General features: G+C 39.7%; 1 protein-coding gene across 1 annotated transcript in view; it reads left to right on the top strand.

The window, feature by feature from the left end:
* The window catches only part of HMCN1 (hemicentin 1), a 5,606,893-nt gene that overhangs the window by 4,598,876 nt on the left and 980,608 nt on the right, over positions 1-27,409 (top strand). Inside the window, exon 73 of the mRNA XM_044085314.1 lies at positions 9,617-9,761. Coding sequence (XP_043941249.1) covers positions 9,617-9,761 — 145 coding nt within the window. The remainder of the gene's footprint in view (positions 1-9,616; positions 9,762-27,409) is intronic.

The raw sequence follows: 27,409 nt of genomic DNA on the forward strand, positions 1-27,409 counted from the left end.
GGGAGCCAGTCATTTTCAGTTTTGAGCTCTGCCCTTTGGCCTCACCTCAGCCCCCAGGGAGTTCACCAAGTGCATGGCAGTAGTGGCATCCCACCTGAGACGACTAGGATTCCAGGTGTTTCCATACTTAGACGACTGGCTCCTTACCGCCACCACCAGGCATCACGTATTGCAAGCCAGGAACTATACAATCAATCTCTGTTCCCGTTTAGGCATAATGCTGAACTTCGAAAAATCTGCCTTGTCGCCCTCACAGCATATATCATTCATAGGAGAGGAATTGGACACTACCTTAACTCTGATCATGCTTCCCCAAACAAGAGTTTCAGCCTTGAGAGAACAGATTTCTACTCTTCTACAAAACAAGAGAGTCCCCACTACACAGGTCTTGAACGTTTTAGGCATGATGGCAGATACCCTTATCACGGTCTCCCTAGGGAGAATGCACATGAGGATCCTCCAGTGGCTACTCTTCACGCAGTGGTCTTACCAACGGCTACCATTGTCACACAACATCCTGCTCACGGAGTCTTGCAAGCGGGATCTTCGATGGTGGATGAACAGCCACGAGCTTACGATAGGCTGCCCATTCACCCCCCCCCCATAGCCACAGTGACCACGGACGCTTCCCTGATAGGGTGGGGGGACTTTTCCAGGGAAGAACAGTTCAAGGCGAGTGGTCAAAAATGGAGTACAGTCTGCACATCAATGTCCTGGAGTTGAGAGCAATGTTCCTGGCGTTGCAACACTTTCACGACTACTTACCTCTGGGAACAGTTGCAATTCAGACAGACAACATGTCAGTGGTCTGGTACATAAACAAACAAGGAGGAACCAGGTCTTACCCCTTATGCAGAGAGGCCCTGAGAATCTGGCAATGGGCTGTGTCCACCGGATGCTTTCTCATAGCAATGCGCGTCCGGGGGACGTCCAACGTAATAGTGGACAGATTGAGCAGAGCCATCCTGTTGCCTCACGAGTGGTCCCTCAAAAATCAAGTAGCAGAAAGGATATTCCGCAGATGGGGCCAGTCTTGCTGCGACCTTTTTGCATCCCCCTTGAATACAAAATGCAGAAGCTATTTCACCTTACTTCCCCCTCCGGAGGGCACCCCCAGGGACGCACTTGTGCACGATTGGCCCCCGAGTCTCCTATATGCCTTCCCTCCTGTTCCACTAATCTTAAAATTTCTGCAGAAAGCTAAAGGTCTAGAAAGGATGATCATCTTGATAGCACCATTCTGGCCTCGACAAATCTGGTTCCCCTTCCTCCAAGCTCACCAAATAGAGGAACCTTGGACTCTGGACCCAGTGCCAGACCTTCTGACCCACTTGTCAGGAGTTCTTCACCCCTCTTTTTCGTCCCACAAATTGACAGCATGGCTGCTCCACTTCCCAGCTTAGCCAGGTCAGATCTTTTGTCTCCAGCAGTACAACATATTTTGCTTTCTTCCCACAAAACCTCCACTAGAAAATTGTACAAGAGCAAGTGGAAACGTTTCGTGTGTTGGGCTTCCAAACAAGGTATAGATCCCTTGGTTGCTCCTATTCATAAGGTTCTAGATTTTCTATCTACTCTTTTTAATCAGGGGGCTTCAACATCCGCCATAAAGGTACAGCTGGCTGCCATATCTTATTTTCATGTGGGTGAAAGGGGCGCTACAATTATGTCTCACAGACTTTGTAGAGCTTTCATGAAGGAACTTATCATGTCCGACCACCCGTTCGAAGTCCGGTTTTTCCTTGGAATTTAAATCTGATGCTATCCCAACTCATGTTATCACCCTTTGAACCAGCTTCGTCATGCCCACTTAAATATCTTTCCTGGAAAACCCTGTTTCTTGTTGCAATCACTTCAGCTCGCAGAGTCTCAGAGCTACAGGCACTGTCAATTAGACTCCCGTATCTGATCTTTCACCCGGATAGGGTCACTTTACGTACTAATCCGTCCTTTCTACCAAAAGTCTGCTCAGAATCTAATCTTAATCAGTCCATAGAACTTCCCACTTTTTTCAGGCACCATACCAATAAATTGGAATACATGTTACACAAATTGGATGTGCACAGACAGCTGAGATTTTATCTGGACAGAACAAAAGAATTCAGGAAATCGGATCAACTTTTTGTTTCTCATGCAGATAATAAGAAAGGTCTTGCAGTAACAAAAATCACGTTATCCAAATGGCTTTCGGACTGCATAAACTGTGTTTATTCATCTTCCAATCAGTCTATTCTGCTCAAAGCTAAAGCTCATTCTACTAGAGCTATTTCTACTTCCTTAGCCCATGCTGCTCGCTTACCAATAGATACCATTTGTGCAGCGGCTACCTGGGCCAAACCTCATACCTTTGTTACTCATTACAAAGTGGACAGGGCCTCCAGGGACAGGGCTTCCTTTGGTACCACTGTTCTCAGGAATGTTCTCCCATGAGCCACCCAGGGTTTAGGGTGCAAGGGACGCTACCCGTGTGTAAGAACAAATGGCGAGATCGAACAACTTCACATAAAGAAGTTATGTTCTTACCATAAATTTCCATGTGAGTTGTTCATCTCGCCTTTGTTCTTACATTCCCACCCTCCTTCCCCCTCTGTCTTCTGGAAGAACAGGTACGTCTGGTGGCTGGTTGTCTTTTCTCATGGTCCCCTTGGACTGCCTGTCTCTATGTATGCGTTCATATTCGGACATGTGTAATATATATGCGCATATCTGTCCTTACATTTTTGTGTATATACGTATATATGTGTATTGATACGTATGCATGTATAGGCGGGTATGTCTTCTGTTGTCTGGTTTTCATAGCAAACTAGATCTGAGGATTAGCAGGAGAGGATCATGGGATAGTGACTGTGCCTCGAGCTTCTCTTAGACGCAGAGCTTGGAATGTGGCCGACTCGGGGCCGAGGGATCGGCTCCGAACCCGTGTGTAAGAACAAAGGCGAGATGAACAACTCACATGGAACGTTATGGTAAGAACATAACTTCTTTTTTACATCAGTACATTCTGAACACCATGGTGTACCATACCTGTTTCCTCTTTTGTGTTTAAGACATGCTTCTTTCTTTTCCCCAAAATTTCTACATACGTAGATATTTTCTGTGGAACTACCTTGTATTTTCTGTTCTTTCTCTTTGCCTTGATTACTGTTCACTTCATTGCTGTTAAGTTTCTGTCTATTACCATTTGACATGATAGTCATTATGAATTAGGTATCAGGAAGTGATTTACAGTCTTTTAATTTTGAAAACTGATCACTGTGGTGGGATAGAGCTTGATTCCTTTTCTTTCTTTTTTTGAGAAGTAGAATGCTTATTGTTGCACTACGGATTCTGCTGGAACTGTTGCAGCTGCCTTGTTGGGTGGCGGAGTGGATATTTTTGTATGTTTTTTGTATGTGTGTATAATGTGTTAGCAGAGAATGTACACATTTCAGCACACCAAAGAGTTAAGTATAGCACTTTGATCTTTTGGCTAGAGATTGGTGATGCTATTCAGTGTTGGTCCTCCTGGATGTCTCAGCACCATGTGATACCATAGTCCATGACATTCTGATAGAACGTCTGCAAACATATTGTAGTGTTTCCAGCTCAGTCATAGAACATTTCTTGGGTGTCTGGCTGTTTCCCAAAGGTCTATTCCAGGATTGATTCATTTTGTGTATATCCTTTGGAATGGGGAGTACCACATGGTGTTATCTTAAGCTGTCTACTATTCATGGTTTATGTGCTTCCTATAGGTGGTCTGTTAAGGAAGATGGTTTTAGCATACTATAGTTATGCTGATGGCACACAAATGTATCTCTGTTTTCCCCAATAAGATATGGCAAGTGAGCATTCTCTGTCTGACAATATAGAAGCCTTACATTTTTTGCAGAGGTGTAGCTGACTCACCCAATACCAGTCTCCAAACTAGCACCCAACCCCCTTGCTTATAGTTTGTTTGTTAGGCTTTCGGCTTTTCCCGGTTAGGGGTTGCCACAGCGGAACTCCGGTCTGCTAATGATTGGCAGCTGTTTTTTATGGTGTCAAGTTGCCAGCCCGATGCCAAACCTTCAACGAAGGCACGCCCATTCAATGCATGTCTTTCGAACGCCCACTTGACTGCGGGAAGGACATGCAGACTCCACACAGAAGGCACTCCCAACCCAAGCTGAGAATCGAACGGGAGAACCTCTTGCTGTGAGGTAACAACGCTACTGCCGCACCACTGTAACCCCCTTGCTTATATTAAAGAGCAAAAAAAAGGAAATACTCCAATAGACTGCTCATGGCAATCTGAAGCACATGCCCCCTTCCTTCCAGCAACAGCACAAAAATGTCACTTAGAAATGCCAGTACAAAAAGAATGCAGGGACGGCACTCAGATTGTGCCCTGTAACAGGTTGCGCCAAGGGCATATGCCCCTTTGCACCACCCTCGCCATGCTACTGCATTTTTCATTAATTCAAAATAAGCTGATACTCAACACCTCAAAAACTGAGGCCTTGGAAGTTCAAGCAGTTTTAAGGAACTCTTGGACCCCTCCCTTTCCCAGTTCAACTTAAGCTTGAATTTGTTGATAAGGTGCATAATCTTCGTGTTATTTTGGATTCTAGACTAACACTTTGGGAACAGGTGTCAGCCATAGTTAAATCCTCATGTTTCAAATTACCGACAATTTCAAGGTCAAGCACCTGTTATTTCAAGGTTATCTATCAATTGCTGTAGATGCCTTGGTCTTTTTAAGGTTGGATTATTACAATGCCCTTTACCTGAGAGCTCTTAACACTGAATTGGACCACTTGCAGATGGTGCAGAACTCTGCTGTAAGGCTACCAACTGGTACAGCATATTACCAGCACATTACACATGCTCTGGGCAGCCTACATTGGCTTCTTGTGAAATATAGGATTATCTATTCAGATTTTAGTGTTAGCATATTTGTCCACTCATGACTTAGGACCCCCTACTTGATGGAGCTAATGGCGCACTGCTGCCCTACCTAGGGTATGTGCTAAGCCTTCCAGGTATTGATGGCAGTTCCACAGGTGCATTTTGAAACTTCAAGATTTCTTTCATTTTCTTACCAAGCTCCCCACCTGTGTAATCTTCTACAGTGGTGGCTTCAGGAGTGCCTAGCTTTGCCTAGCTTCTGGAGGGCACTTAAGTTACCTTTTCCAAATGTTTTTTGGTGGGGTGGGATGCTTTCATCTGTTTTAATGCTTTATCTGATAATTGTCTCTTCTCTCCATTCCTAAATGTTTGGGTTACTGCATCTGACTAGGATGTGACTTCAGCCAGTATCAGGCTTTGGATCCAGGTCTCAGGCTACTCCCCTTACCCATAATCCCCTCTTGATAGCAAAGGACATACAGTGTCTCAGCTACATGGCTGATGAGGTCAATAAAAAAAAACTGCTAGCCTGCTGTGGTGTTTGGCTTACTATCCTGAATGTACCAATAAAGACTTAAAAAAGTAAAACATCATGGGCATTCAGATGCCTTGTAGATGAAACACAGTATGCCCTTAAGGGATCATTTGCATATATCCCACAAGCCTCCTTTATAAGATGCTTAAGGTATTATACAGTGAAAACTCTAGCATGGCTGGGCCTTTTCTTGCAGTTTTTATTGAATGGTTTGTCTGCATGACCTTTTTAGCCTTTACTTTGAACCTTCCTTATCTCTTCTCATCTTTCACACTTCCTGTCCTGTCTACTCTTACTTATTTCTTATTCTTCTCCCCTTTGTATCCCTTCCTAAAGCTTTCTTCACTCTATACCTCTTCTAGAAACATCATATGTTATGCATATTGACCACTGCTGCAGTAGCCCTAGGTACATGGGTTATATTCTGCATAGGATATAACAGCTGGCCAAATTCCAAAGCTTCAAGGCACTTTCATGCACCCAAACCATCAGCCAGTTTCATCTGAACTAACTAAAAAAACAGGTTTAGGCACCAAGCCCTTCAGAGCTTTCCTATCGCCAAAGAGTATGCTCCTCTAAGACTTTTGAGGATTAACCATTAGCTTGTGCTGTTCTTTTGCTGGGCAGATAAGTTCCCTTTGGGGTAAAAAAATCTTTCATTTAAAAAAATGTTATTGTGTAATACTTTCCTGTTCAGGAAAGCTATTTCAAAGCGAGGAGTTTGCATTTTAATGGGCTGTCATGAGACTGAATTGTACTTTTAAACGAGAGAGCTCTATTTTTTGTCATTTTTAAAGCTGTTTAAAGTAATTGTATTTTAATTTTTGGGGCTGGCAAAGTGTTGGGAATGAGGCACCATTTTCATCCTGACCTTGAAACAAACTGTTGGCCCCTCAGTCAGTCCTTCTTAAAGCCACAAAAAGAAAAAGTTAAGTAAGCAACCTTTGCTACCACAGCAGGCTAGCAATTTGCCTCAGCTGCAGGTGGATAACTCTACGGTGACCATTAGTTGTACCTCAGATCACTCATTTTTTTTTACCTCAGTTCCCTCTGGTGTAGCACCTACAGCCACTATGGACTGGTTGATAGCCACGTCCTCTGCGACTGTTGGAATCCCCTCAGTTATTAAGGGAGAGTCTGTCCCAGGAGTGAGAACAGGGAAGGTTTCCCTCTTCTGTTAGAATGTTGTACCCATCCCTGAGGAAGCTGCTGCTATGACACTGTTAGCTTCATTTTTCCTGTCAAAAAGAAACAGAAAACAAAACATGAATCTACTCCTTCTCAAACTTCTTTACACAGGAGTAGTTTTCTGTGCATGTCTCAGAGTTTAAAATCAGGTTGTTGATCCTACCTATAAAGTAGATTCTGGTAAAAGAAAGAGGGATACCTCTTTTCCTGAAAAGATTCAAGATTCTGAATGTGGACAGGAAGATGAAGGGACAGATGCAGAGTTTTCTCCTCAGATTTCTGATTCAAATTCAGAGGCGAGTTCAGTTTCTATATCTCTCTATGGGAATTTCTCTTTCTGTTTCTCTGAAAGTATTTCTAGAATGTGCTAGTGTTTTCAGTTTGAGAACACTGAGGTTTTTCAGTCCCTCAGAAAATACTATGAGCTGTTACAGAAGAAATTTCTAGAACCTTCACCCATTCTTCCGGTTCTGTCAGCACTGGAGGATGTGTCTGTTACTGCCTGCAATTTTCCTGTTAATCATCCAGCTGCCATTAAAAAGACAGATACAATGTATAGCAGTGGTCATTCGAACTTCTGCTGTTATGGGAAGTTCATCTTACACAACTGTACTATGTTCTTTATATTCATCACTGCTGTAGTAGCCTTAGCTGTATGGGTAGATAACCAGAAATCTGATGTTGTCCATTTCGTCTTCACTGATGGGTCTTGGGATCAGATGTCAGGTCCAGTTTGACCACTTTGCAGGACTTGTGGTATGGGCATGGAGCTCCTCCCTCTCCCATGGTGCCTCACATTTCCTCTAGCTCCCCAGATCTCATTTGCGACCATCCAGCACAGACGTGATTCCATTGCTTCAAGTGCAGGTAAGTGATTCTTCCTTTTTTTGTCAAACTTTATTGAAGTTTATTGAACTTTGCTAAACTTCTTCCTCAGTTTCTTTCCTATCTTGTTTTCATGTGCGTTAGGGTTTCACCCCCCCCCCTCCATGCTGTCTATTAGTCTGACCATTGGTCATTCTTTTTCCTTTTTTCCTTTCTTTAGTATTAAAGAAAAAAACCTTTCCTGATATCTTTGTTTTATTTGCTTCTGTTATTTGATAACCTATGGAGATTTTTTGTCATGGCCTTGGTTGAAAATGGGCTTTTGCCCAGTCGGACCATTCTGGTAAAGAAATGTCGAATAAAAAATAAATAAATAAGGTTCCTCAGTCTTTTAAGTTTTTATACAGTCTTCCCAAACCTGACCCATTATCTATAGCTTTAGTTAGTCCTACTGCTGCTAAACATTTAGTTAATTCCAATCTACACTTTCTGACAAAGATGGGAAAATAATTGATGAGGAGCAAGTGTATGCTTCTGCAACTTTGATGTTCCGAATTTTGAATTGTCAGGCTCATATGTTAAGATTTGTTCTGACTAATTGTGAACTATGAGGAATGTTTTGTCTTTTGTCTGCAGTGTTTTCTTGTGATGACAAATCTGCTTAAAATAATTTAGTTACATCTATTGTACAAGTCACAACTCATTGTTTACAGTGTGTGTATGACTACATTGATATTTCTTTCAGGGCTATGGCCACTGGTACTGTTTTGAGGAGATTTGCTAGGATGCATTCTGAGAACCTCCCAGATGATGTTAAAAATGAGATTTTAAAATTTCCTCTAGATAGAGAGAGATTTAGTTTTTGCCCCCCTCTGCTGCTGAAGTGATCAAAAAGTTTGTTGAAAAAGATTAGTTGATACAGGGAATCTCTTAAGATTTTTCAGCCCTCCTTTTCCAAATTATGTAAGGGATTCTGTAACCCCTCATCCAGTTTTGGCAAAAAACAAAATGCACTGTCTCAACAAAATGAAGGTAAACAAATGTTTAAGAAGAAATGGCGATGGGGGTTCCAAAAATAATTCTGGAACCTCGCTATACCAAAAACAGTCCAACAAGTCAGAATGATTATTTAAGAAACCTTGCCCCCCACCTTACTATGGCAGTCTGATTTCCCTTCTAGAAAATGTGAATCTCGATGTTCTCTTTGGCAATAGTTTCAGACAAGTGGGTTCTGAAGATCATTCATCAAAATTACATATGGCAGTGGAAGAACATTCTTCCTTTCCAGGGGATAATCCCTCATCCACCAGACTTTTATTTCCACCTGTCCTTCATCACATGCTGTCCCACAATGATAGAACCAGTTCCACATTACCAGTTGGGGAAAGGTTTTTGTTCAAGGATGTTTTTATTGCCAAAGATAGAAAATGCTCCACCTCCCAAATGTAGTAAGGTAGGGTAATATACCTTTGTAGCTGAGGCTACTGCAGCAGTATCAATTAGCACAAGAATAGATGTTCAAGTCATCACTGCTACAGTAATTGCTAAGTCCCCCCCCCCTTGTTGTTTGCTGTGTTGTTTATGCCAAGGTGTGGACATTTTTTTGTTGTTCCTAGCATTGTCCTTTTTGGCTCAGCCTCCCTCTCTCTATTGACATGAAAGCTCTGAAAGGCTTGTCTATTGATTGAGCTCAGCTCGAGAAGACTGATATTTTAGGCAGGTGGAAGGTGCCCTAAAGCTTTGGAAACTAGCCATCTGTTGTATCCTATGCAAAGGCTACTGCAGCAGTGCTCATTCGAACATCTACTGTTCTACTAAGTTTCCTTACACAAGATGCTATGTTATTTCTTTAATGTAAGCCATCTGTGTCATAGTTGCTTGTAGTAAAGGATCCACCAAGCTCCTCTAAGCATGGTATCAAGTTTCCTTCTGTGTTTTGCAGTATTTTGGCATCTAAACCTAATTGTATAATGTATTCTTAAATCCGTAAATATGTACATATGTTTTAGCATATTCTTGTATCTGTATAAATGTTGTTTCCATTTCTTATATGATCCTATTCACCTGGGCTTTGCCTGTAAATGGTCCACTGAGATCACTGCACTATTCTGGTAAACAAATATAAATAATAATGATAGTAATAATAATAATATGCAAAACATAATTAAAACATATAATTTTGTTTCATTTGACATACAGTCCCTCCTGTCATAGAAGATGGTCCCCATACAGCTACTGTTCATGTTGGTATGTCTGTCAGCCTGGCATGTATTGCTAAGGGACAGCCAACACCAAGAATCACTTGGAGGAAAGATGGTGCCATTCTTGTTGGAAACAGTAAGAGGTAATATGACTGTACTTGTTATTGTATTGTACTTGTTATGCATTGTAACTGTATTACTAATGATTATTCATTCATCCTCATTTTAAAATAAGGACTGTAATGTTCTTTTTCAATATGTTTAGCCATGTAAAATAAATACCTGTGTACTCCCAAGTCAACAGTATCCCTTATTTATCCTTAGTACTGCACCAAGAATTAGCTGTACATAAGTGTATGCCTCTGTACGTATATATAATATGTATATATATATATATATATATATATATATATATATATATATCTGCATATATATATATATATATATATATATATATATATATATATATATTTATTTACAGAGGCGTGTGTGTGTCCGTGCATGCGTGTGTATTTATTTATACAAAGACATAGATATATAGGTTCCCTGCAAAATGTTGAGAGTGTGTATTTGGTTAACAGCTGTTTAGTTGACTGCTTATGATTGATAAAGGAGCTTATTGACAGTTGTTCAAGATCACACAATTCACAGGTTGCAGAATATGCCCTTACCCCATGTTTATATGATCTCAGAGTTAGAATATTTAATTAGCAGGGGGTGGGGGGGGGGCTGCAAGCAGGCTTGCCCTCTGCAAAACAAACAATGTTTTATTTATTTATTTTTTACATTTTAATTTTGCATATGCCGAGGCTGTTTCTTATCCCATGTATACTGGTGTGTCAACATCGATGCTTTTGACTTTTTGATGTCAACATTTTGCCAGTTGACATTGTAATCTTGCCTATATATATATATATATATGAGTGTGTGTGTATTTATTTATATATATACATATACATATATATATATATATATAGAGAGAGAGAGAGAGAGAGAGGTGTACCCTTTTTTTGATATTATTGAGTTATTTTCTGCACCAGGCTGTGCTAGAATTTTAATTAATTAATTTATTCCAAACTAGTTACATTACTATGCAGAATCTCCATGTCCATGATTACTGCTCTGTCCCTTCATAGTTTACATTTTTTATGTTAATTACCTATTATTGTATAATCCCAGGTACAGCATGCTTTCTCTTATAGGCAGTTTATACTTTGTGTATCATTCAACATGTATTTCATGTCCCTAGATCTCCATGTGTGACAGTATTTTGGGGGAAGCGGTGCAACTTGATCCCTCCACAGTATAGAAATAAAAATCTCAGAAATACTTGGGTACTTTGGTTTCCTCCCCCATTCCAAAGACATGCATGTGGAGCATTTCTCCTTGGGCCTCCACAAAAAATAGGCTCTGTCCTAGTCAGACTTATCCAGTCAACAATTGTTAAATCAAACCAAGTCAAGTCAAAAGAAAACTTTATTGTCATTCAGAACTACACAACAGTGTAGCTGAATGAAGTTACAATACTTCATTCTCAATGCAGGAAACAGATGCACATATAGACAGAGAAAAATTAATAAAATATCACAGTAGAAGTTTAACAAGTAGCAATTAGTAAGTAAAGTAGGACAGCAGTGACCCACACCCATCCCAGAACAGGAGACAAGGAAGACAAGGAACAATATGAAGGTAATATTGTAAAAATAAAATTGAAACAATAGCATATCTATGAATAGACTGAATTATTGCATAGTTTGTATATTGCATTTTACAGTCCTTCAGTGTGGTAGGTGAGCTACCTTAGTATTGCACTTGGTTATTGCACATCCATAAATAAGCCACTTGATAGGCTAGTTATGTAACAGAAGTGGGTGAATGTTGCAATAGACTCATGGTTCATTTTTCACAAGAGTTCATCAGTCTAAAGGAGAGTGGAAATAAACTGTTATTTGGTCTGGTGGTCTTACAATACAGGCTTGTGTATCTCCTGCCTGAAGAGAGGTGAGTGTACAGATCATTGGCAGGATGCGTTGGATCAATGGAAATCTATTTGGCCCTGTCGATGCACTGGCATTTGTGTTGATCTTCCAGAGGTGTAAGGGAGATGCCAGTGATTCTTTCTGCTGACCTTACAACTCTCTTTAGAGCCTTCCAATCCTGATTGTTACAGCTCCCATTCCAGACTGTAAAGCTGTTGGTCAGGACACTTTCAATGGTGCCCCTATAAAAGGTCTGAAGTATGGAGCTTGGTTAATTTTGCCTTCCTAAGTTTCCTTAGAAAGTGCAAGCATTGCACTAAATAAATAAATATGCGTTACATATATAAATAAACAGAACTTAGAAAGCTGACACCAGTGTAGCTGGATGGCTCTGCATGCTGCTCTGTAGCATTTTATTTCGTCCTTGAGCACCAGTCTGAAATACTGTTTCTGGTATTCAGATGGACAGTCTGTTCACTTTCATTGTGTGGAATGTTAACAGGTGGTATTTGTGCATTTTGAACTTTTCAGTGGGCTTAGAGCTTTGTTGTTTTCTGTCTCATACTAGAGTAACATTTTCTCTGTGAATCTACACTGGGTAGAAACTAAAAATAAAGTTTGTTGGGCGACTCTGAGTGTGAAACACCTTATTTTGCTTTGGCAATTAATGTCTGTAAATGATTCGCTACTATTTTGGTCAGACATACAGTGGTACTACTCAGAAAAGTTACCATTGATAGCAGGCCCTTTTTACCATTGGAGGTAATGATTTCCAATGCAAAATCAGTCTTGCCACAGTGTTTTACCTCATATAGGTGCAGCACCACAGTGGACTGTCCGTCTGTCCTACCACAAATGCTAGTAAGGCAATCCAGGGGAAGAGCATATAGTAATTAATCATTTGTTGTTCTCCACGGAAAGCCTATATTAAGGAATTTACACAACCGAACGATTCAGAGAACCACTAGGCTGCATAGATCCTAACTGCCAGCAATGTTAATGAACTCAGCCAAAAGCTCATTTTGCCCATTACTTTTAATGGGTGAGGTTGCTTTAGAGATATGTACTGGGAAGTTTTGCAGATAGGTAGTATTACAGGGTGTGAGCATATGTGTATCTGTGTGGCTGCATGTGTGAGTATATGCAGAGATATGAGTAGTGTCAGATGAATGTGTGTTTGTGTGTGTGAACTGCGGTGGTGGTGCTGCGGTAGCGTTGTCGCCTCACAGTTAGACGTTGCCCGTTCGATTCTCAGTTAGAGCATTTTCTGTGTGGCGACATGTGTGAATGGGCGTTCCTTCGTTGAAGGTTGTGCGTTAGGCCTGGCAAGCCAGAGTGTAAAACTCTAGTGCCAATCATTAGCGGACCGGAGTTCCGCTGTGGCGACCCCTAACCGGGAAAAGCTGAAAGACACAAACAATGTTTCGGCCTGAGTGATCACAGTTGGGGAAGGGATTAGACAGGGAATAGGTAAGGCAGGTTTGTGTGTATGTGTGTGTGTGTGTGTGTGTGTGTGTGTGTGTGTGTGTGTGTGTGTGTGTGTGTGTGTGTGTGTGTGTGTGTGTGTGTGTGTGTGTAAATGGGTAAGTGCAAATGGTTAAGTACAGTCGGGTGGGGAATTGTTTAACAAAGTAGTTGTGGTGATATCTGTGAGTGAGTGTGTATGTTTGTGAAGATAAGAGGGCTACCATACCTTTTAACTCCACCTAAATTAATAAGCACAAGATGTAATTGGGGAAGGACACTAAGCACCAAGGAATATTTTCTTTGAGTCAACAGAAAGGTGATAGAACAACAGGATATTGTTTCATCTTTCCATCTTATATGATTAGTGGGACTGTGCTCTTTGCCTCGAATTCCTGAACTTTATTATCCCATAATTCCATACTCCCTACTTTGCCTCACATCTCATTTGCTGCCATTGGAAATAGTTGATTCTCTCCGAGCGAGTTAAGTGCTGTCATTTTTTTATGTTAGTATATAGTCTTCTTTTTTGCTTTAACCAAATTCCTTGGTAGTTTTCTGGTTTGGGATAACTGTTTCTTTTTCTTTCTTGAAGTTGTAGTTTTTCAGTTTTATTTATATACTCCTGATTCTTCTTGATGCTTAGGCAGCTGCTTAGTTTATTCACCTCTCAGCTTAAAAAGTGTATAAATACAAACACACATTATATATATATAAAAATGCCAAGGAGGTTCCAAATCCACAGACAGAGTTTACTATACTTAAACAGTAATGTGAAGTGCTTTTCGTCCGGTCGAATCACCAGATCCTTTAGACTGGTCTGAAGAAGTCCGGTGATTCGACCAGACGAAAAGTGCTTCACATTACTGTTTAAGTATATTAAACTCTGTCTGTGGATTTGGAACCTCCTTGGCATTTTTATTTTGTTTGTCATTTAGTGGTTTGCCTTTTGGTTTTCTTTTATATATATATATATATATAGATATATATATATATATATATATATATATATATATATATATATATATATATATATAACATATATGTATATTTATATATATATATATATATATATATATATGTATATATCTATACACACACGCACACACACACACACACACACACACACACACACACACACGCACACACAAATAACCTTTTCCTTTTTCTGTTGTTAGATCTTTAGCATGGTTGTTTTATTACTATTGTGGTTGTTTTATTACTATTGTAGCCCCTTTTTCTGTAGTTGCTTACCATGGATAAAAGTTTCAAAAAATGTATTAAATGTGGGCACAAAATTCCACTGCATGATTTTGTATCATTTGTTTGGGGCCAGATCGCTTTAATGATGACTCTTCAATTTGCCAGGGTTTTGCTCAGTAGTGTAGCTAGGGCAGTACAAGAAGAGGGGCAACTTCCTTGGACACAAAGTTTTTTTTGGGGGGGGCACAATCAGCCAATCTGGATCTATCTTTAATGCAATACTGACTTTTAAAAGCCAAACCTGAGAGCTGTAGTGCTCCGTGTGTGTGGTTTAAATTGTAGCAACCAAGCAACTACCTTCTACATTGTAGCAGGCAGTTTGCTACAGTTTAAATGTAAAAAAAAGTCTCTCTTTTTTTTTAACTAAAACTTAAGAACTACAGGAAGAAATGGTAGCAGCTGTTTGCTACATTTGTAGCATTACATTTGCTACACTTTAAAAGAAGAAATTATTTTTTTTAATAAAATGTGGGGAAGGAGGGTCTGGGGCAGGTCACAGAAATGAGACCTAAATGGCTGGGGCAGGGTTAATGCCAGTTGAAGGAATTAACTTTTTTATTTTTTTGTTTTGCTCTTTAATGGAGAGGGGTGTGGCTATAACTGTAATAAACAATCATCTTATTACAGTAAAGTTTTTTTTTTTAATTGCAGTAAAGTTTTTTTTTTTTGCTGTCAATAGAAGAGCTGGGGAGGAGTGGATCTAACTGTAATAAGCCGATCGCTACAATATAATGATCAGATAATTTATTGCGATAAAATGCCTTTTTTTTTTTTTTTTGGCTAGGGCACTGGTTTGTGGTACCAGCACAGGGTGCTAGTTGAATAAGCTATGCTTCTGGTTTTGGTTCAAGAGCCTCCAGGTAAACACAACAAATTTATAATTATGGGTCTCTTTCCTTTCAGTGTTCAGAGGATGAAAAGAAGGAAAAGGAAACAGTGAGGGAGAAAGTTAAGAATTCTAGCAAAAGAAGAACAAGGGATCCTTAACCCTCTTCAGATCTAAAATTTCCTTGTTCACAAGGTAAGGACTGTCCACCACCAGCCACTTTGACTGCTACAACTATGTCTTCCCTAGAGGCAATTGTTATTTATGACAAGTCTCATCCTTCAGTACTGAGCAGATACTCATCAAAAAGGAAGCTATCTAGATTCATCCCACTGAGGCCTCTGCAGAAGCAGATTGGGAATCATTGAGGAGGAACTTTCTTAAGACCAAGATAGAATTTGGCATCACCACCCCCCTCCTTTGAATCAAGGGTGAATTTAGTTGGCTTCATTTCACCATCTCTAGTTCCTTCCCTGATGCCTGTCTCTACACTGGCGGTTTGGAGCTGACCTGCTTCCTGGATCCTATAACTTTATCCCCAATACCTTCTCCTCCTTTGACTCATGATTTCATCATATCTGACTCATTCAAATCCAAGGTTGTCGTACTGACTGAGTCTTGGGTCCAGTTGCTCAGAACTGAATCTGTAGTGATGAATTCTGCTCTACTGATGTGGGACTGTTCTAAAAATGGCCAGACCATCCAGGGATCATCAGCGCTTTCGGCTGGGAGCCAATCATTACCAGTTTTGAGCCCTGCCCTTTGGTCTCACTACAGCCCCCAGAGTGTTCACCAAATGTATGGCAGTGGTCATGGCTTACCTGAAGTGTTTAGGATTCCAGGTGTTTCTGTACTTAGACGACTGGCTCCTCACCGCCACCACCAGGCATCATCTAATACAACCCAGGGACACCACTCTTACTCTTTGCAATCATCTGGGCATTACAATAAATTCAGAAAAGTCTGCCTTGTTGCCATCACAACATATCATTTTTATCGGAGCAGAATTGGACACCACCACCACTTTGAAACTTCCAGCAGAAAGAGTCTTACTACTTCGTCAGCAGGTCCACAACATTGTATCCAAAGACAAGGCTCCAGCATCAGAAGTGCTAAAGTTGTTAGGCATGATGGCAGCTGCAATTTTAGCGATACCTTTGGGTCGCATGCACATACGGATTCTGTAATGGCTGTTATTCACTCAATGGTCTTACCAAGAGCTCCCAATGTCTCATCTCATAATGATCGCAAACACATGCAGAAAGGATCTTCAGTGGTGGTTGACCTCTCTTCATGTAATGATAGGTCGTCCTTTTGTCCTATCCTCACCAGCGGCCACAGTGACCACAAATTTTTCTCTGATAGGGTGGGGGGCATTTTCAGGGAAGAACAGCCTAAGGCACATGGACCGAACAGAGAGACACATCGGCATATCAAAATCATGGAGATGAGAGTGGTACTTTTAGTGTTGCAGTACTTCCAGGACTCTCTTCCTCTGGGAACAATTGCGATTCAGGCGGACAACATGTCGGTGGTCTGGTACTTGAACAAACAAGGAGGAACCAGGTCCTATACCCTTTGTCACAAGGCCCTAAGAGTATGGCAGTGAGCTACATCCACCCAGCGCTTTCTGATAGCAATGCACATCCTGGGGAAATCCAATGTGATAGCAGACAAGCTGAGCAGGGCAATTTTGTTGCCTCACGAGTGGTCCCTCAAGAAAGAGATAGCGGAGAGAATTTTCCACAGGTGAGGCCAGCCTTGCTGTGACCTTTTTGCCAACCATATGAACACAAAATGCAGAAGCTACTTTGCCCTGATTCCCCCTCCGGGAGAAGCCCCATGGGACGCATTCGTACACGATTGGCCTCCAGGTCTCCTCTGTGTATTCCCACCAATTCCCTTGGGGTCTATATTTAAACATCGAAGTTTCAAAATTTCGAATGTTCTAATATCAACCCCTATTCAGCGAACGTGTACAACATCGAACATGCAGAACAGCAAATTTTTTTCCTAGGGAAAAAATTTGCTGTTCCAAAACACATACACACAACACAAGCACACAAAACAAACAGCAATCCACACACATACACCCAAAATCTTACATCTAACCCTACACTGAACTGTACATACACCACTAACTATCCACTTACCTTAACCCAAACCCTAACCCTAAGGTCCGTCACTATCGCACACTCACCTCACCCACGCCCTAACCCTAACTCACCTACCCCCGCCCTAACCCTCACGTCCACACAATCGCACACCTACCTGACCCGAGCCCTAACTCACCTAACCCGCCCTAACTCTCACATTCACACAATCGCACACATACCTAACCCGCGCCTTAACCCTAACTCACCTAACCCGCGCCCAATCACACACTTACCTGAACCCAACCCATAACTTTCCACCACAGCACTGAAAATAGTGAAGCGACAGAAACGTACAACCGAATTCTTTCCCTAAGAAAAAATTAGATTTTTTGTAGCTTCGCTATTTTCAGCATTCGCTGAATAGTGGTCGATATTAGAACATTCAAAGTTTTGAAACTTCGATGTTCTAATATAGACCCTTCCCTTGATACCCAAATTATTGCAGAAAGCAAAAACCCTGGAAAGGACCATCATTCTAATAGCCCCTCATTGGCCTCGTCAGATATGTTGGAAGAGCCTTGGATTCTGGACCCAGTTCCAGATCTTTTGACACATTCATCGGGTGCTCTTCATCCCTCTCTTCAGTCCCTGAAACTGACAGCTTGTCTGCTCCAATTCCCAACATAGCCAGGTTCCATAACCTCTCAAATGAAGTGCACCATATATTGGTATTGTCTCATACGTCCTCTACTAGGAAGCTATACCTTAGCAAATGGAGATTTTCTATATGGGCTTCTCAAAATGACATTGATCCCTACCAAGCCCCTATTAACTCCATATTAGAGTTTTTGACTATGCTTTTCAATAAAGGAGCTGCAGCAGCAACAGTTCGGGTACAACTTGCCGCTATCTCTAATTTTCACCTTGGCTTTGAAGGATTAAACATAATGTCTCACAAGCTATTCAAAGCCTTTCTCAAAGGGACCTTTCATCTCAGACCACCTGTGAAATCCCCTTCTACCCCACGGAATCTAAATTTTATGCTTTCATGCATTATTCTCTCACCTTTCGAACCAGCTTCCTCATGTGATTTGAAATATTTGTCATGGAAGGCTATATTTTTAGTAGCCATCACTTCTGCCCGTAGAGTGTCATAGCTACAGGCCTTCTCCATAAAGCCTCCTTATTTGATTTTTCATGCTGACAGAGTGTCCCTGCGAACAAGCGAACAAAACATTCATTTTTACCCAAAGTTTGTACTGAAGCTAACCTTAACCAGTTCATAGATTTACCAGTGTTCTTTCCCAAACACACCAACAACTTAGAGTATATGCTGCACAAGCTTGATGTTCATAGACAGCTCAGATTTTAAATGGATAGAACAAAAGAGTTCATAAAATCAGAACAGCTTTTCGTTTCTTTTTCAGATTCCAGAAAAGGTATGCCAGTGGCAAAAACAACACTGTCTAGATGGTTATCTGATTGTATCACATTTACATATTCAGCTGCTAATTTACCTTTACAACACAAAATTAAGGCTCATTATACCAGAGCAGTGTCCACATCTTCTGCCTTTTCTGCTAGGCTTCCTATAGACAATATTTGTGCAGCAGTCACTTGGTCAAAGCCTCATACTTTTATCACTCATTACAAAGTTGACAGGCCTCCTTTCATTCTACTGTCCTGAAAAACATACTCCTGTGAGCCACCCGAGAAAGATGGTGCTTGGGACGCTACCCATCTGTAGGAATAAACGGCGAGATTGAACAACTTCACATAAAGAAGTTATGTACTCAACATAACGTTCCATGTGAGTTGTTCATCTTGCCTTCATTCTTACTTCCCACCCTCCTACCCACTCCATGATTTTTCAAGGACCGAAATACTAGTTTGTCCTGGTTGCTCAATCTTTCTATGGGTTTTCTCCTAAAGAATGATAGAATGGCACATTGTATTATTATATGCAGCAAACAAGATCTGAAGTAACTCTAGGTGCATCATGGGATAGGGACTTGACCTCGAGCTGTCTGTAGACCTCGATCTTTGTAGTAGGCCGACTCGGAGCCGAGGATTGGCTTCAAACCCATATATAAGAATGAAGGTGAGATGAACAACTCACATGAAACGTTATGGTGAGTACATAGCTTCTTTTTTCCTTAATTACAGCAGTTTTCTCACCCAACATCTCTGGCAGAGCAGTCTGCAGGGATTCTTTAGTCTTTCAACTCATTACACTCCCAGAAAATATGTTCCCAGTTACCTTTTTCTTCTCCATCACACCTCAAACATTTACTGTCTACCTGAGGAAAAATTTTTTGGACTCTACATGGGGTATAAAACTACCTATGTAAACACATCCAAGCAAAGATCCTAAATCTTCTAGACTTTGTTGCGTATTTGGGAAACATATGTGTGTGTGTATATATATATATATATATATATATATATATATATATATAGATATAGATATATATATATATATATATATAGATATATATATATATATATATATAGATATATATATATATATATATATATATATATATATATATATATACCCATTGTTTCTTTGTCAATTGCTTATCCAATTTCTTTTCCCAATCCTTTCTAACCTCCTCTGATTGATTCTTATAGTTATCTTGCAATATTTTCTATGCTGTACTAATTATTCCTTTCTTAATGGCAACTTCTGTTCTAGATTCTACTAAAAGCTCTACCATTGCTGGTCTTTCATTTAGGACCCCCTATTTCTTTCTCTTTGCCTATACTCTTCTGTGAATCCTTGATAAGGAAGGCAATCTGTTAGCTGTAGTCCAAATAAGTTCTTAGCATCTTCCCATTCTGTTACCTTTCCCTCTCTAGTTATTTGCTTCCAACACCTTGGCTTCTTTGCCAGTTTTTTCCATTAAATTCCAGCTCCAACTTGCCTTTTGTATGTGTCCCTAATTGCAGTCATCTCTACTGGCAGAAACTCCTTTCTCCATTCCCGTGTTGGCTTGGTTCTTAGAATACTTTCTGCTACTTTATGACTATACAATTCTGCATGATTATTGTTATTCTCCTTAAATGTCTGCTTCCAAAATCCCAGTCTGCCCTTGTTTCTTGAGTTTCCTTCCTGTTTCATCATCATCTCTTTCTGCTGTAAATTACAGTTTTCTGATTGTGCTATGTATAGGATCATTAACTGGGTTGCTCTGAAATACCTCTTCAAATTGGGTAATGCCAATCCGCCCTGTTCTAGTGGAAAAGTAAGCTTATCACACTTGATTCTTGCCGTCTTTTCCTCCCAGATAAAATCCTTCAGCTCTTTATTAATTACTATCCACACCTTCTTCTCTGGTTGATAAAAATATGTCTGACCTGTGTATAAGACTAAAGGACTAAAAGCATTTTAACTGCTTGTATCTTAACTATCCATATCCATATAACACAGCTTCCATTTTTTCAGTTTTTGTATTATCTTTTGTTTAGTGTCTTCCCACGTATCCTTAGCAGCCACACCAGAATAATTTTTAATCCAGACTCTTAAATATTTCATTTTATCATGTCCCCAAAAGTATGGAAATTGCTGAACCAATTTGTATGTGAGTATATAATTTACCGCTATTGCCTTTGATTTAGCTTCATTAATTTTGTATCCTGAAAAGATATGAAACTGTCTCGATATGTTCTACAACACTGTAATGTCCCTGTCTGGTTTTGTCAGGTATGAAGTAATGTCATCTGCATTTAGAGACAGCTTTTCTTGACTACCATACCAATTATATCTTTGAATTTCTGAGTCCCTTATTTTCTTAGTCAGTGGTTCTAAATTTAATGCAAATAACAAAGGGGAGATAGGACACCCCTGCCTGTTTCCTCTGCTCTAGCAGATATTATCAGAGAGGACCTCACCCACTTTTATTTTTGTCTCCAGTTCTTCATATATCCTCCTAATAAACCTTATAATTTTAACTGGGAATACAAACCCTTCCATTGCTCTGCTCATAAAGTGGCTTACTCTGTATGATGCTTTCTCTGCATCAAAACGCACCAACAACAGTGGTATTATTTTATATTCTTCTTTCCTCTGCATCATCAGTGTTCTGTTAATGTTGTCAAATGTTTGTTACCCTGCCACAAAACCATATTGATCCATATCTATCAATTTTGCCATCAGTTTTGCCATTCTTTTAGCCATTGTAAACATTAACATTTTATAATCATGGTTTAGTATTGAAGGGGGCCTGCACGAAGCTGAATTTGATGGATCTTTACCCTCTTTAGGTATTACAGCTACCACTGCTTTCTTCCAGGATGCTGGTACTTCTCCTCTTAAAATGCTGTTAAACAAAACCTTCCAGATCTTTATCAGTTTTTTTCCATCCTAGCTTCCAAACTTCCACAGGAATACAATCTATTCCTGGGGACTTTCCTGTAGACTGGTTATACATCACAATTTTTATCTCATATCCTCCTATCCTAACTGTTAGTAATTGAGCCTCCTCTTTGCTTTATAAAGACTTTCATAGAATTTCCAAAATATTTCTAAAACTTTTACAGATCCCTTGTTATCTCCTTTGTTATAGGTTCCCTAAGCTTGGTGACAGCCATTTCTACTTTCCGTTGCCTGAGTTGTTGTAAAAGCTTTTGTGCTCTATAGTTATTATCAAAAAATAGTTGCTTAACAGCAGTCTTTCTAAACTCATGCATATTATCGAGGTAATCCCTTATTTTTGTTTAGCATTCTGTAGTTGCACCTCTTCTTTTCTGTGAGAATCCCTCTATTTTGCAATACTTTACCATTTGTCAGTCCCTCTAAATAATTCTTGTTACTTCCCAACCATAGTGCCCTTTCTTTTGTTTCCACCCTATTTTTAAACTCCATTTTAATTTTATCCCACTCCCTAGCTATATTTTTTGAATAGTTATATCTTCAATAATAGCTGCTGAATAATTTGTACTACCCATTCCTTAAATCAGTCTCTTTTCAACAGATAGGTTGGAAAGTGCCAGTGTCTCATTTTTATTTTATTACCCTTTTTGCTTTAGTTACTATTGGTGTATGATCTGAAATAGTTATTGGGTGCATATCAAGGCCTTCAATTAAATGTATGTGTTCCTGTCAAAAGTAAATTCTGTCTAGCCTAGCACTATTTTTGTATCTTGGGAAATAATATGTAAATTAACTCAGAAATCCTATTACTGAATTCACATCTTCCACATCAAACTTCATAAATTTCTTCAAAAATCTACCCAACTCTGCTATGTTTTTCTTTCTGGGTACACCAGACACATATTCACTGCTGCAAATCAGATTCCACTTCCCACCTATAAGTAATATTTCTTGCTGAAAGCTGATTATTTCTCCTAACTTTTTCTTGAGGTCCATTAAAGCTGTTTTCAGTGGAGTATAAATACATGCCAGCATTATTCTCCTCCCTTGTCAGTAGCCCCTTAGTACTACAAATTTACCATTACTGTCTTTTTTTATCCTTTTGTATTACTATTGGAGCTCCTCTTGCTGTCCTCCTTTGGCCGGGGTATTCTGCTGAATGGTCATCCTGAAAAGTTTTCTTTATCAAATTCATATGTTCAGTTCTTTCCAAGGGTGTCTCTTGTAGCTTAGCTATTTGCACTCTAAATTTTTAATATAGTTCACTATTCTCTCTTTTTTGTATTTATCTGTGAGACAGTTAACATTTAAAGACATTATAGAAAGCATCATATTCTTGAAAAAATATTATTACCACCTTTTATCTATAACAGCTTTTTGTTAAATGTCTAGTTCAAGCTTTTGTGTTACATGCATGTACCATTTGGCATTTTAATCTTTTATACAGTTGTTTCTTGTTATCTCCATTTGAGCCTTTGTCACGTTACAGAACTTTTTGTTTTATATGAAAAACATGAAAAACCTCAAAAATACACACACACACACACACACGCACACACACACACACACACACACACACACACACACACACACACACACACGCACACACGCACACACACACACACACACTATGTCACTAAAGTCTGTTAACTTAATAATAACACAGAAAACTATGTATATCTTCAAATATTGAAAATTTTACCCTCCTACTAGGAGCAAATGTTTCAAACTGACAGCCATACATACAGACTTGAGATGGCCTAAAAGAAAGGTTATCCATGCTAAGATGCATGGTACAGCCTATGGTTCTGTTAAGTGCTATTTCATTTTGTCTTATCTTTATAGCTGTCTCAGCTGGGAAGACACTTGAATGCTTTCAGAAAACATTTTCTCCAAGCCATTTCTCTTTATCAGATTATCTGCTAGAGGTATGTGAACCAGACACAAAACTGTTTACTAAAAAAAAGCCTTATTAAAATTCAATATTCTTTGTCATTTTCTTGCTTTCTCTTAAAACTTTTACTAGATTAAGCTAATGGCCTTAACCTAGTCATTCCCCTATGCAAGGATGAGAAAAAGCACACTAATCATGCTCTTTTAACCAGATCTTTTTTTTTACATTGTAGTGCCTACATTTCCAAAACTGAACAAGGAGAAAGAGAGAAAAAGGGAGAAAGAAAAAAGAAAAAACAAAAGCAGGAACATCTATTTACACTGTCTATATTATAACCTAGAATGATTAAAAGACCGAATGCTCTTTAATCGACCCCTTAAAATCAAAAGCACCAAATCTCGAACACACGGAACAGCGATTTTTTTCCCAGGGGTAAAAAAAAATCACTGGGCTGTTTTCTGGACTTTGCCATTTCCTCCACTGTGGTGCAATCTTGGAGTTGGTATATTTAAGAAGGGGGGTGGGGGGGCGAAGCCCCCACCCTATTTTGTGTTTGGATTATTTATTTATTTATTTTTTGCAGAGCATCGATTTTTTTCCCTGGGAAAAAATTGCTGTTCCATATGTTCGGGATTTAGTGCTTTCAATTTTAAGGGGTCGATTAAAGACCGTTCGCTCTTTTAATCATTTGAGATTATAATTTAGACCCTGTTTACATTAGTACCCCATTGCACTTAAAAATAACTGAAAAAATACTTTATAACATGAAGAGAAAATCATGCACTATTTAAATAGCATTAAGAAAAATGTGTTTTACTTACAGTTAACTTTCTCCCTCATCTTTCCCTCTCCTGAGTTGTTGTTGTTGTGTCTTTCGGCCTTTCCTGGTTAGGGGTCACCACAGCGGAACTCCGGTCTGCTAATGATTGGCAGTAGATTTTAATGTGCCGAGTTGCCTTCAACGAAGGTACGCCCATTCACGCATGTCTCCACACAGAAGACGCTGTAGCTGAGAATCGAACAAGACAACATCTTACTGTGAGGCGACAACGGTACCGCAGCACCGCCACCGCAGTTTTCTTCCCCTCTCCTGAGTATGTTTCTGAATATTAATGACATGAAGTAGGGCATACAAGTCTAACAAAGTTCAAGAAAGTTCAATATTTCCAGATTTTCTTGCTCTATTCCTTTTCATCTCAATCTCCCAAACCCTGTCTCTGCTCCATTTCCAACTTACTCTCAGTTCTTCTCATCAACTCTTGCCCCCCCCCTTCAGGTATTTTCTATTGAAACACTAGAAAACATTTCACTGGCACAATCTGTGATCTTTATTACCAGAAAAACAAAAAGCAGAATCTTTCTGTTTCACAGCTAACTTTTTCTTTGACAAACTTTTGTACTTCTTCCTTAGCATGTACTTCATCAAATAATTATTTTTTTCCTCCAGGGAAGAATATTTTGAAGATAGCCGGGTACAGCAGTTGAATCTCAAGCCTATTTCTTGACATTCCCTGAATTAGGGAATACATTTATTCTTCTTCTGCCAGGTGTACGATGAGTCATTCTCCTCAAACACTCTGCTTTCTCACACTTTTAGTACTTTGCCCTTCTGCCAGAGTTTTATCAAAATCAACTCCTTCTTCTGGGAGCATTACATCTTTACTATTAAAGGTCTAGGTTGTTTTCTCATGGCCAGGTTTGGTGCATGCACACAATGTGCCTTTTCAGTTAACAATTAGTGTTGTGCAGTACCTGTCCAGTTGCTTATTTTGCTTTCATAAAATGAATACCATCTATTCCTTCCAGCTTCAAGGGTACAGCAGAAAATTTCAGGTTTTCTCTCTGTGCTCTGTCCTCTGTTATTTTTGAAACATCTCTTCTTCTGCAGTCACATATTCCACCAGCCTTTTCTTCATTTTGACCTCTGAAGATCTTTTTAAAGCTTCTTCCATTTTTCCAGCCTTTTATTGTTTGAGTTGATGTACTCCATCAGTGTTTCATTTATTTTAGCCAGGTTTGTGTGCAGTTGCGTCATACTTTCTTCTAGGTTACTGGAAGTCATGTCTGGAGCTTGCACTGCTTTTTGATGAACAGATACAGTACTTTTCCTGGTCAGTGTTTTGTCGTCACCTTTTGTACTGATTTTCCTTCAGGTCCTCAGTATTTCTTTTTTCCTAGCTTCCAGGCAGTGCACTTACTAGCCAGTTACTGAAATTTACCCAGAAATTTAGGTCCACTGGCTTTCTCTGCTAAATTTCTGTTTTCACACTGGGAGATCTAGAATCAAGCTGTTACTTAATGTGCAGCCATCTTGGAAGTCAATGGAGAACCACTCTTGTTGGCACTGAAAGAGGGAATAGGGAAGGCTTCCCTTTTTGGACAGAATGCTGTGGCCATCCTTGGGGAAGCTGCTGCTACTGTTAGCAACACTGTTGGCCCACTTTCCTATTAGAAAGAAACAGAAAACTAAACATGTATTTACTCCTTCTCAAATTTCCCTAGATAGGAGTAGTTTACTTGATTAGGCTCGGGGTGTAGTTCAGGGTATTGGCCCTTCTTATAAGGTGGTTTCTGGTGAAAGAAAGAGGGATGCCTTTTTTCCTAAAGAGATTCAAGATTTTGATTATAGACAGGAAGATGAGCGAACAAATGCAGGGACTTCTCCTCAGATTTGTGATTCAAACTCAGTGGAGAGTACAGTAACTGATTCTCCCTATGGGTGTTTTTCTTTCTCTGAGACTGTTTCCAGAATGTACCAGTATTGAGGATTCTCAGACACTTAACATGTTATGAGCTGTTACAGATTGAATTCCCAGAACCTTCACCCATACCTTCAGTCATGCCAGCTTTTGAAGATGTGTGTGGTTCTGCCTGCTGTGTTCCTGACAGTGAGCCTGCTGCCCCTAAAAAGGTAGATAGACTGTATAAAGTTCCTCAGTCTTTTACATTTTTATACACTCATCCCAAACCTGTCCCAGTCGCTATAACGTTAGTTAAACCTACTGCTGCTAAACATTTAGTTAATTCCAATACTACACTTTCTGACAAGGATAGGAAAATAATTGATAAGTATGGTGAAAAAACTGTATGCTTCTGCAACTTTGGTTTTCAGAATTTAGAATTGCCAGGCTCACATGTTAAAGTTTATTTTGAGTAATTGTGAAAGTATGAGGAATGTTTTGTATGCAGTTTCTTCTTATGATGAAAAGTGTGTGTGAATCTCTTGATAGTTCTTCTAGGGCTGTTGCAACTGGTACTGTTTGGAGGAGGTTTACCTGTCTAACTTCTACCAGATTATGTTAAAAATGAGATTTTAAATTCTCACCTGAATAGAGATTTCATTTTTGCTCTGTGTTGCAGAGGTTATCAAATAGTTTGAGGGGCAGCTGATTCAGGGAATTTCTAAGATTTTTCAGCCCTAATTTTCTAATGGATTCTGTAACCCGTCATCCAGTGCTGGCAAGTATCAAAATAAACAATCTCAGTAAAATGCTGGTAAACAGACATTTAAGAAGAAACAGCAAAGAGGTCCCAAAAGGAATATAGAGGCCCCACCCCCCTCCAAAACCATGAGTAGTCCAACAAGACAGAGTGACTGTTGAAGGGGCCTTGTGCCTCACCCTGGCACCCCCTTTTCCCTTCCAAAAAGTTTGAATCTTCACTTTTCTCTTTGGCAACAGATAGTTTCTGACAGATTGGTTCTGAAGATTGTTCATCAAGGTTACAGATGCCAATGAAAAAAGATTTCTCCTTTCCAGGGAATGATTCCTTATCCACTAGGTCAGTCTATTTTCCCCTGTCCTTCTACACATGTTGTCTCAGAGAGTGATAGAGCCAGGTTCTCCATCTGAGGTTGGGAAAAGTTTTTATTTATGGATGTTTTTGGTGCCAAGG

The sequence above is a fragment of the Protopterus annectens genome, chromosome 10.part0 (genome assembly GCF_019279795.1).
Source record: "Protopterus annectens isolate FY-2018-M chromosome 10.part0, PAN1.0, whole genome shotgun sequence".
In the NCBI taxonomy this organism is placed as follows: Eukaryota; Metazoa; Chordata; order Ceratodontiformes; family Protopteridae; genus Protopterus; species Protopterus annectens.